Source organism: Perna viridis, chromosome 2 (genome assembly GCF_037379345.1).
Source record: "Perna viridis isolate PV_CMFRI_1.1 ecotype Kerala chromosome 2, ASM3737934v1, whole genome shotgun sequence".
NCBI classification, from domain to species: domain Eukaryota; kingdom Metazoa; phylum Mollusca; class Bivalvia; order Mytilida; family Mytilidae; genus Perna; species Perna viridis.
This window is the reverse complement of record NC_142446.1, coordinates 43,300,249-43,312,643: the sequence shown is the minus strand read 5'-3', so window position 1 is coordinate 43,312,643 and position 12,395 is coordinate 43,300,249. Positions and strand designations below refer to the sequence as shown.

The following is a 12,395-nucleotide window of genomic DNA, read 5'->3' as shown; positions in this document are numbered from 1 at the left end:
CCGTAATGAGGCGAATGAATAATTCAGGAAGAATAGTTCCTTACATCTCTTATTTTGCCCCTCATTCAATTTATCACCAACTAATATATGATTGATTAGAATTAAGACGAAAGTTTTTCGTGCAATATTGGAAAAACATCTGTAACTGGTTGCACTATTTTAGGAACGTAGACTTATCCTTCCAGTACAGGTCTGAGTTCTACGGTCACCATAATGAGGAAAATTTCTTATTCAATATGTTACACTTTCTTCATCTGATCTTTCCCACTCTGCACTGAAAAATTGTCCAATTTTGTTAGCGGTGCAGTTTAAGTTTGTGGAGAATAACTATTGGCACTGAATACCTTTTGCGGTAGGAATTATCCTTTATACTTTCTTACCTGTTGCAGAGGCTGAGATGTCACTTTCATTAAGAAAGAGTACTGTTCGCCTTCTGGCATTGTCAGCGTTTTATATACTCTATGTTGTGATAGGAGCATCGGTTTTTTCAGCCATTGAAGGTCCCAGAGAAAGAGATTTAGTTGTTCAAATCAGAGAAGTAAGGAAAAAATTCCTGGAGAGCAACAAATGCCTTACTGGTAAGAAATAAAAAAAAGTTGCTATTACGACAATACTCCATAATTCTCATTAATCTCAATATTAACTTGAGATTCCAGAAACTGATAGAATAGTCTGCTTTTTACAGTTAAATTAAATCTTAATTTATGCATGTATACATGTAGATCAGTATGGAGAAGTTAAAAAATGTATAAAAAGAAGTTAACATACATTGTACACTAGAAGTCTGAAAGAATGTAAGTGCAACTTTATCTTTCTCAATAATAATTCTATGTTCATATTTTTAAAATCAGAGAGTTATGTTTAAGTAGATGCCATAATACATAACTTGCATTGTAGTTTAAAAGGATACAGTAAACCACTTTTTCATGTAAACTGTACACAGTACATTTACATGTGCATTGTACATGCTTTTGATGATTGCAGATATACATGTATGTACATCTGTACATGCATTCCAGGAGAGCAATCTGCATTCTCTGCTTTAAGCATAGTACCAGTAATAGCTTAAATATTATAAGAGAAATTCTTGTTATGTGTGTGTATCAAAAATTCACTACAATACCAATACCATGCATTCCCAACCTGATGTATGCAAGCATTTCAAATTTGGTTTGTCTGGTATAAGTTTTTCATGGTGTACAACATCAATTCTATGATTAATTTTCCAGTTAAATATGAACTTTTGAGAGTAATAACTTGTTATTTGAAGACTTGAACTTCTATTCATTTGTCTGTTAGAGAATCAGGTACCAGAGATTTGGATAGAAGGTGCTGTGCCATATTTATCACATTCCAGCCTATTCCATGAACAATAAATAATCTGATCAATTATAAAAATATACACATTTTTTAAAAGCCATATGAAATCCTGCATTTATTGGGAATTAGCCATTTTGAAATTCATACATGTATATGTATCTCAATTTGACAATGTCGGGTAAAAATATCTATTTATGCAAACGCAGTACAATTAATAATACCATTATGAACTGAACTGAATGTTTCTTTCAATGTATATTAAAGATCTGTACTGGTAATCAATTTCACTGCCCTATCTGATACAATGATTTTATTCTGCAATAATTCACTATAGTCTTGGAAATATAGTAAAGGCATCTTGCATCATGTGTTGGAATGCTGAACAGTATTAGCATTTAAACAATATCTGAACTTTTAAGTCGAAAGGAGAAAAGGAATGGCAAATAAAGAAGGGAAATAGCTATATTGACTAAAAGCATATTGTATTGGTGAAATAATTAGAATGAAAGGAGTAGGAAAGTGATATCTTCAGTCTGATGAGTGTTATTGATTTTGTCTTAGCATACATTGATTAAAACTGCTGACTTTTAGCTATTGTCCACAGCAATTTTACAAGAAATTTCATTGAGGAATTAATTAGAAAAGAAGTAGTCTTGAAGTATTGATTATATGCCATTAATGAGCTAAATGATGTTTGTTAATCATTACAAGTCACAGTTGAATTTTCATATGTGACGAAAGGAAGGTGCCCATGACATTTATATGTGGGTGTATTTGGTTTGAAATTATATATACATGTATATGTTTATATATGTGGTTTTTCATAATACAATCAAAATGTATAAGGTATTGCTTATCTGTTAAGTCTTTATATTCTACATATGTTGAAAGAAAAAATGATGAATGAATAATTAGTTAATCCTGCTTGTAAACTACCCTTACAGGTCTCACAGGGACATAATCATTAGTTTTATTATTTCAGCAACAGTGTATTTATATTTTACCTGTAGTTAAATGCAACCAAGTTGTACCAGTCATTTGCTTTTGTAAATCAAAATGTCTGTCAGGCCTTTAAAATTAATGAACCAAGTTTGTATGTGTTGGATAAAATGATTTTAAGAAATGTATTTTGATAATGTAGCTTCTCTTGTTTGATTTTTCTTCTTAGTATATAATTACAATGATACATGTACATGTATTATTAAACCTTACATTAAAGGGGGGATGGTTATAGTTTAACCTCACTGCAGATTTCACTGTCAGGAGATGTTGTTTATTATTGTGTCTGTGTTGTGTTTAGTTTGATTTTGAAGAATTGTCATCGCTCAGTTACTATGGACTTTATTACCTTGTTGGCCGAGCCTTCTAGAGCTGACTTAAAGGTGTGTTTAGAATTATTGAAGACCGTTTGTGGTCTCTGAAAGTATTTACTACTTTGTATTTAGGTTATATGCTGGTGCATTTGTTACCTTTCAACATATTTGTTCTTTTTCTGTTGTAAGGAGGTCATCAGTTAATGGCTAAGAATTTTCTTGAAGTTATCCATGTTATGCCGGGTTGCAGTTGTATTTTTTTTTTTTTATTAATTGATGTTAATTTTTTAGCAAGGTATGTAGGTGATTGATTTCTACTATAGAATATAATGTATAAATGTATAAGATGAACACATTGTTTATGAACCAATTCATTACTTTTTTACTTTAGTAATTATACAGTACATTTAAAAAAAATTATTTTTACCTTCAGATGATGTCTTAGAAAAGTTCTTGATTGAAGTAAATAATGCAGCTCACAAAGGTGTAGCCTCTACTGGTAATGTTACCATGGCTGAACCAAACTGGAGCTTTGGGCAATCCATCTTCTTCTCAATAACAGTACTGACCACTATAGGTGAGACTTAAAAAAAAAACACAACATTTTCAAAACTTCTGTTGGCAAACTGTGTTTGTTTCTAATTTATAAATCTTGTAAAAGTCAAAAGCAAATATTTTCTTGCTAGTCAACTTTTCTTGTTAAGTCAAACTATGGAAACCATTGTGATATCTACTGCTTCAAGTGAGTAGCTATATGTACATGTATACAAGCTTCTGTTTTTATGGTTATAAAAACATGTAAACCTTTCTTTAGTAAATCTTGCCAGCCTGCAATCAAAAAATTTCTGTAATCCAGGGTATAGATGAATAAAATAAGAAAAACAATATTTGCCTAGTGATATATGGGTATATAACATGACAAGTGATATATGGGTATATCACATGACCATTATTGTTTTTCTTATTTTCCAGCATCTGGACAAGTTACTCCTTTATCACACAATGAATATATATATTTTTTTTAATTTTCCATGGTCTGGACAAGTTACTGCTTTATCACACAATAGATGTGTTTTTTTTAATTTTTGGGAGTCTACACAGGTTATTCCTTTATCACACAATAAATCTTGTTTTTTTTTCTCAGAGTATGGACAAGGTTTCCATTTATCACTAACAAGCCATATTTTTCCGGGTTTTAGACCAGTTACCCCTTTTTAAATGATAAGCTATGTTTGTTATTTTATTTTCCAGGATATGGTCGAGTTACTCCTTTATCAGATGAAGGAAAGGGATTTATAATATTGTATACTGTAATAGGCATACCTCTGACTTTAGTCCTTTTCAGTGCAGTAGTAGAGAGACTTATGATTCCCACTAAAGCTTTCCTGTACTTTCTCTTCCGAAAATTAGGACATTTATACAAAGTGTTTCATATTCAACTTTTGCATTTATTTATAATGGTGATGATTTTGCTAGTTTTTATATACCTTATTCCATCGGCAATATATTCCACCCTGGAACCAACATGGAACTATCTGGATTCATTCTATTATTGTTTTGTTTCCTTGACAACCATTGGACTTGGAGACTACATTCCAGGGGACAACCCTGAACAGGTGTTGAGGCCTCTATACAAAGTTGCAACAACCTGTAAGTACTGTAGGCACAGTTGTTTATATTGTTCAGAATCTTTATACTCGCAAATGGATAAAGTTAATTATAATACAAGACTGATTTACAAAATTAAAGTGTTAATTTAAGTTGGTACATGTACATGAAACACTGTTGGATGAGAGATAAAAAATAGGAGATGTGGTATGATTGGCAATGAGAAAGTCATCCAATAAAAGCCAAGCAACGAACAAACTTCTACTGGTCACCACACGATCTTCACTGATCGGCAAAACCCATACCATAAAGCAAGCTGTAAAAGCCCCCAAAAGACTTATTTCATAACATGACAAGTATCTTGTATTGAATTTTTAAAATTGTTAAATTTACAAAGAAATGGCATGATTTATCAGTTCTTAAAAATATTTAAATTCATATGTAGAAAAATATTCAACACTACAATGTATGTTATCTCAAAGCTACAGTTTTACCTAAGACAAGACTCCAAAGCTACATATATAACTAATGCAAGATACTTAAAGACTAGATTAAGGACTTTTTAAGCATTTTGTAGGCTATTTGGTGCTTGGCTTATGGGCTATGATGTTGCTGATGAGTATCATGTACGATATTCCGGAACTCAATATAGGATTCCATTTCTATATGAAGTCAGACCCAGAAGATGAAGAGAGACAAACATTAAAGAGCTCAATGGACAAACAAGGACCAAAGTATACTAAACATGTGGATGAAGAACAAACTGCACCTACTGCAGAATCCAAGACTGAACAGTAGATTATAATTTCTTTGTTTAATACAGGCTAAAAGGGTTAGAGGTTTAAATTTTTTAGTGAAATATTTAAGTTGTGCTTAGAATAAACAAGGAAAGATATTTGACCAGGGAAAAATTATTAAATGAATTTGTTGTTTTAAAAATATTGGAAAAAATCTGTTATTGTATTTTCTACTACATTTATAAAAGATCAAATGTCTTCAATCAATTGTCGTTTATATAGTTCTGTTCTGTTCAGATAAAAAACATATAAGTCCCATCAATTTGACATAAAAATGACCCAAACCTCAAATGAATTTTACAAGAAGAAACTAATGTGCTTTTGTATTAGTAGTTGTTCAATGTTAAATGTTAGTACCAAAGAAAAAGAATATAAAATTTTTTTTATTTGTATTTAATATAGGAAATTATTCTTTGGAACATGTTTAGACAACAAAATGAAAATAATGTTTTTTTTTCTGTCAACAAAGCACATTTTTAGAGTAAATTTAGGGTGAAAGCAATTATGTAGACATTTAATAATTTGTTTCAAATTTTGTATTACTGGTACAGAGAATGGGAGAAGTGACTTCTTCCTTCCAGGAGTGATAGGAAGAAGTGAATTGTGAATGGACAGAAATCATAATTTACCGCTAGTAACATTTAATCTTATTAGTTTCCAAGGAGAAATAGTTGATATGATGTACAAGGATAATCAGGAATTTTATTTCTTTTTTTTTTTTTAATCCAATTGTTAAATTTTTCAGAAGAATCAAACTACAAATAAATCTGTGGTTTAATTTTATATATTCTTTTGCATTAATCTAATTCAGTTAAGTTCATCTAAGTATTTTAACAATCAGAGGATGAGCAATTTCAAACCGATATAATTTAACAAGAGTTACTTCCCTTTTTAAACAGAATTTCTTGTTAAAATTTGAAAGTCTACTTTGAAGTTCCCATTGTTTAGTTTTGTTGGATTTATTCAGTGAATATTTAGGAATTACTGCAGTTTATTTGATTCAAAGGATCTTTTACGGCAAGTAGTATGCAGTTAAACTTTATTTTGACTATGCGTATGTTTTGTTCAACTTTTTGAATTTAAAAATATCAATATTTCTATATTGATAGCATGACAAAGGAAATTATTTTATTTTCTTTGCTGTATTTCATGTTTGATAAATTTGTGAAAAGTTGGTAATTGATAGCATAATTTAAATAAATTTCAAAATCTATTTTTTTTTTTTTCTTTTCTCTCTTCGTTTGTTCATTTTACTGAACTCTTGCGTGGATCAATACAAGTACAAGTGACTTGATCAAAATATTAATTGTATGATTTATAGTGACTTCACTTCTTATTCTATATTTATACATATAGATTGTTTCTTTTATATTATTTACAGAATGAAAATATAATTAAATTTCATTCTTTGTACAAATTTTATTTTTCTATTTTTCTGATAAAAAGTTATTATATAGTAATTTGGAATTTGTAAAACTTGAGTTTATAAAAGTGTTTGTCTTTTTAATTATGTGGTTGTTGTAGTACTAGTGGATGTGAGAACTAAATAAAAACAATTGGTTTTGGATGGATTTATTACCTCTATTCTGTAAACAGTTACATGTAGTTGATTCCAGATTTGGCATTATGCACATTATGTATAATAATGTCCAAATATGAGTGTAAGTTATGTGTTAGTAACCTTTTATGAAAACTACAAAATTACCGGTAGGTGTTTGTGATCAATTACGAAAAAATATTGAAAACCAGTGCCAATATTCAGTACCGTCTAAAAATTGATCTGTGTTCACTTGTTACTTCTTTTACTTTCCATATACATATGTATTATTTCGGCAAAAAAGTCAAATGACAGCATTGACTCCCCTTTTTCAAATTAAAGAACTGCACCTGCTCTACAATTTTTTTGCATGATCAGAAAGAAATCCATTCTTATTTGATTACCTCAGATATTTACCAACTTCAGATCAGTGTACAAAAATGTACTTTAGATTAATAACATACTGTTTAGACATCTTTTGATAATATGTATTGTAGATTTTGACATTATTTAGAGATAGAATTATTTTACTTTTAATTTTATGTATATATTTATAGTATGTTGGGCAGGGCTATAGTTATTTATATATAGATGTGCTATTACATATGAGTCTAGTACAATTTGGAATCACTTGAATCAGGGAAAATATTCAGAAATGGTACATGTGTACATGTAATAATAAAATTATAATATTTGATAATATAAATTGTAATGTATTGTGTTTGATTCTATTTTTTGTAGGTTTATATGGGCTGTATTGAATTTCTACCATATTTTAATAAAAGTGAACTGATGTGGAGGGAATTTAATAAACATCCAAATGATCATTTCTTTCAAAATGTTCCTCGACTGAAAGTTTGTCCAATCAGGTATAATGAAATTAAGGATTTGAGGAACAAACATCAATGATTTTAGATGATGTTTTGTCTAACTAGGCTGTGGTCTTTATCTCTAACAGTTTTATTCAACTTACTTATACATGTATATGATTAATTCTAATTAATTGGACTCCACTGTAATGGTACTGCAGTTAAATCTGTATCAACCAAACCACTGAGTCCACTTTAATCAGTTTTAAACTGATTTTATGGACTTAAGTAAATGACACACAAGTTTCTGGTTTATTCAGGTTTAACTGCACAAGATTTTTTTTTACATACATGTAGTGCACTATTTAATTTTGAGAATATATAAACCTATAGTGTTATAGTCTGTATTGTTAGTACATGTAGAGAATGTATATTTATTTGACCTACAAAGGCACCAAGGATTTTAATCGTAGACTTCTATACAAAGAAATCCTTGGACCTACCCCTTCCTTGTAATAACTTAGTGCTTTTACTATGGTTGTGTTATGATCTGTTTTGGAATCTCATTTATTGGGGTAACTTTTGTACTTAAACACATTTTACACCAGTATATGCTATTTAGTTATTGAGTACCTATGTTATCTTTTGGACACATTCTTTCAAGTTTGATTTAGTAGCTGGCAGTTATTAATTATATATTTTACCTATTTAAACTTGAAAAGCTGTGTCCTAAAGATCCCACAGGTAGAATGTGGTTTCTGCCCACAGAGCTATTCAATAATTCTGAACCCTATCAGGATTTGTATTGAAAGTAGTATTAGTTAAATTTGAATTGCTATAGTGTTGTTTATACAGATCCTCCTTCAGTAATATTGGTTTAAATTATTTCTCCACTCATGATTGTAAAATATAGGTTTTCAAAATGCCAGTCTTAGCAAGCTTGTTAAAATCTTTATTTTATCATATAGAATGGAGAAATGAAGTGTTAAGTATAGGCTGAAGAAGAATTGGTTTCTCCCATGAAATCTGTGGAAAACTAAGAAACTGTAAAAGGTTTTGGGGGCTCTCAAAGAAGTTTAATCACCACCTGGTGGTTGAAAAATTGCTTGCATTTTCAATAACTGGCATAGAATGGGAGAAAATTGTCTTTATCAGTATCAAAAATGCTTAATTATTCCCTTACTGTACATCCCAAGCAAATATTAATTTTGCCGAAAATGTCATTACTGATATAATTATTAAAAAAGGAAGTTTATAATAAATATTTATAGATTTGGAAGTACATATATCTTTTAATTCCTAAATGTACATAACTCTTTTGTTAATTTGTATTTTCAATATGTGCAATAGTTTACTAGTTCACTGCTTGCCTATAAAGATCTCGGATGAAATTGATATTGTTTTTTTTATTTATATAATTTGCTTTTTAAGGACAGTAACCTTATTTAATTATATGTTATTTTCTGTAAATTTGATTTGGTATTTATTTTTTTTGCCAGTTAGTACCTAGTAATTAGTGAAACGGGTCTTAACCTAATCATTCTTAGACTGTGAGTGGTTTGTTGGCTATGGATGGTGTGTCTCATAGGACATTTTGACATGATTATTTGTGATTTAGACAGTGTATAATTTATGGAAGGTTCAGTTTAGACATTTTTTTTACATGTAGCTACAAACTTAATATGTTGTGCACTTAAGGAGGTAGACCTAGGGTAAGAGATATAACTCTTACCAATCACTGGAATGTTTGTGTCAAGCATTTTACATCAATCTCATCTAAGCATTGAAGGAACTTGGATTGATTTCATTCTATTTCAAATGAAAGCTTGATAGGCTTTGGTGAAATTGAATATGATGTAAACATATCACTGATTTCAAGATTTATGCCCCTTACCCCAGATCTACCTCCTTAACTCTACCCTGCTCCTAACATAGTCTTGAAATATAGGTTACAGCAATCGGCTATCTTAGTTTATCCATTTTACTTAGAAATATTAAGCTCTTGTGGTATTACCAAACTTTGGTAACTCTAATACCAAATACTTAGTCTAGAAATAATAGTGTGTATTAATTATTGAAATTATGGAATTAGCTGAAATACTTTGAAATGCTTTGAGAAAAACACACATAGACTAAATGGTTACTAGTCTATTACACAAGTTTCAATTTTTGTAATTTTAAGTCAGTCACATTTTTTGAAATAGTAATATATGAATTTAGATTACTCACATATTAATTTATACGTGTAGCATATTTTATTTGAGAATTAAAATTCTCTAGTTACACCATCCGATATATGAATGAAATTTTCTTATGTGTTACCAGTTGAGACTTTTAGAGTATAAGCTCTCCTTTCCATCTATTATGTTTTTGATCATTTTTTTAATAAAACTTATTTTTTATGAGATTCTATATACTCCTTTTCAATGTATTAATCGAATAATTTAGGACAGGACACCATTGTCATGTCATTTTCTTTTCATTTTTCTCTCATCTGGCAGTAGGCCATGTGAGCTATTGCTATCACTTGGCGTCCATTGTCGTTAACAGTTTTTCAAACATCTCCTTTTAAACTTCTAAATGGATTCAAATGAAACTTCGCCTGAGTATTCCTTAGGGTATCATGTACAAAGTTTATGCTTTGATTCTTGATCTGTTGGAAAACATGGCTGCCGTTACTAAAAATAGAACATAGGGCTCAAGCAGCAGTTTTTCTCATATATTTCCAAAACCGTTAGGTTTAACAAAAGTCTGACACGAGTAAAAGAGCTAAGCATGATGAGATCTATGTGGTCAAGTTTTGGTGAAAATCTGTTGACCATGTTGGAATTTTTGCCCTTTTTTGATATTTTTGCTTATTTTTGATGTTATTATTTCAAAATTCTTCTCCTCTGAAACTACTATTCAGAATCAAATGGACCTATGCTGAAATTTTCAAAATGATTTGTCACCCGATGTAGGAGCTATGGCCTGTGAAACAGATTTTTTTTTCGTTTTTTCATTTTTAGAACATAGAAAGTCTTCTTTGATACACATGACAAAATGTTATGAAAGTTGGCATTATTGTTTTTTAGGATATCCTACACAAACTGATTGTTTAAAATTTTTCATAGGCTGTCATTACTAAAAATAGAACATCGAGGTCAAAATGCTTTTTTGTTTTTTCCTCAACTATAGAAGAATGATGAAGGTGAAAGCTACTCATAAGATAAACATATTACTCTGAGTTGACTGGCAGTATTGGAATTTTTTTTAGGCTGCCATTTTACGACCATATTTGCCAATTGTTCAGATTCCAGTTTTTTTTTGGTTGCTGTAGGAAATATGATATTCTAAGTTGATTAGTGATAACATGGTCTCCCGAGTTGAATGTTGATGATAGAAATGTTGTATAGCAATGATTTAACTTCATTTTATGTTCTTTTTCAGCAAATCTATACTGGGCTAATGCCCTCTCAGACCCAGTTGAATAACAGTGCATAGGATAACTCCTACCCAATTTTTTTCCTAGGATTCTAAAAACACTTTGAAGGCATTTCCCACATTTTTCATTGCCTTAGTTACTCAGTTGAACTTACAGTATTCATCAATATATGCTCTTTTTCAGCAATTTTTTGTCTAACATGGAAACAAAGCATGATACCTTTACTTACTTTGTTAATAGGTCATGGTTTGCCAGATGAGCGATTCAGGCCTTTGAAAGCCTCTTGTTAGTGAATGCTGTAATTAAGCATTTAGATCAAAAATCAACATTTTAGATCACTTTTTAACTGCTGTTCTTAAACATTTCTCTACTCATTTTTTGTATCCCACCTTTTAAAATTTTGACCTTTCCCACTATTCCCTGTGTATGAGTGATTAATTATATGATATAAAGCTAATTATAGATTGTATCTGGAAAAGTTGATCTTTGTTGATATTGAAGTCTGTGATTTTATCTTTGTGTAATGCTATATGAATATCTTATTTGTTGTTTTTAATAATAATTGTGTCAACACAGTTTTCCTGTAAAGCTTTTGTCTTGTTGGCATTTTCATTTATGTAGTGTTATAGTGGTCCTGTGTCTTTTACTTCTAATATATATGAGGTTGGAGGTCCTCCATATTCAATGATGGCACTTAGTAAATATAAAGTGTGCCAGTCAACCTCTTGTATTAATACAGTACTGTGTATTGGTTAATTAGAAATATTTATATTTTTATTATTCTATCCAAAATAATTTCACATGGCATATCTATTTAATCTGACATAACTTCATTTGTATGTATGAGGAAGGAGATGTGTGTGTTAGTTAAAATGAAAATATTTAACAAGCAATTTAGTTTGGAATTAAAGATGATTGAGACTGACCAAAGTTTGAATAGTCACGGTGCCTAAATTTGTTGAACAATGTCCACTGCTAACTTATAAGCAAATACATTTGGTACATAATGTTGGCCTTTCCCACTATTCAGTGCCTGAGATTCTGCAGTTTTAACTCTGAAAATGTTGATTGGTATTCCGCATGATTGCAAAGAGTATAATGTTAATCATAATGTTTTAAACTAAAACACAGAAGTTCTTGGTATGTACTTGGGACTTGTGGAACATCAGGATAACTTGGTAAAATCCCTTTTTTCTGTATGCATTTTTCATCAATACTAGCAATTTTTTTATTTTCTACTAATTGTTATGTTGTATCAGTATCTGTTGATTGTTTTACAATTGTTTGTACTGCTGTTAGATCAAATAAATTATATGTTTACAGAGAAACAAGAGGCTTTTTGTAGTCATTAATTGCTTGTCTGGGTACTGGAATGTATACAATTTATCTTTATGACAAGTGAGAACAGAACAAAGCTTCACTGTAATAAACTGTTTTCTCACCTTGTTGCACAGGGAAGTTATTATTATACACCAATTTGAAGTGGGGGTATATAGTGATGGAGGTGTCTGTCTGTCATTCCATCTGCAACAAATATTTCTGTCAAACATTTTTTGGCTTCTACTAGAGGAAATGATTAGATATTTG

At 30.2% G+C, this 12,395-nt stretch overlaps 1 protein-coding gene across 1 annotated transcript; it reads left to right on the top strand.

Annotated features, from left to right (window-relative positions):
* The first annotated feature begins 62 nt into the window (after positions 1-62).
* LOC148625213 (potassium channel subfamily K member 1-like) lies at positions 63-12,139 on the top strand. The gene is made up of 4 exons (XM_088568593.1): positions 63-578; positions 3,067-3,210; positions 3,885-4,283; positions 4,819-12,139. The coding sequence occupies exons 1-4, from the start codon at positions 398-400 to the stop codon at positions 5,037-5,039; spliced, it is 945 nt and encodes a 314-aa protein (XP_088424719.1). The 5' UTR covers positions 63-397; the 3' UTR covers positions 5,040-12,139.
* Positions 12,140-12,395: the final 256 nt, after the last annotated feature.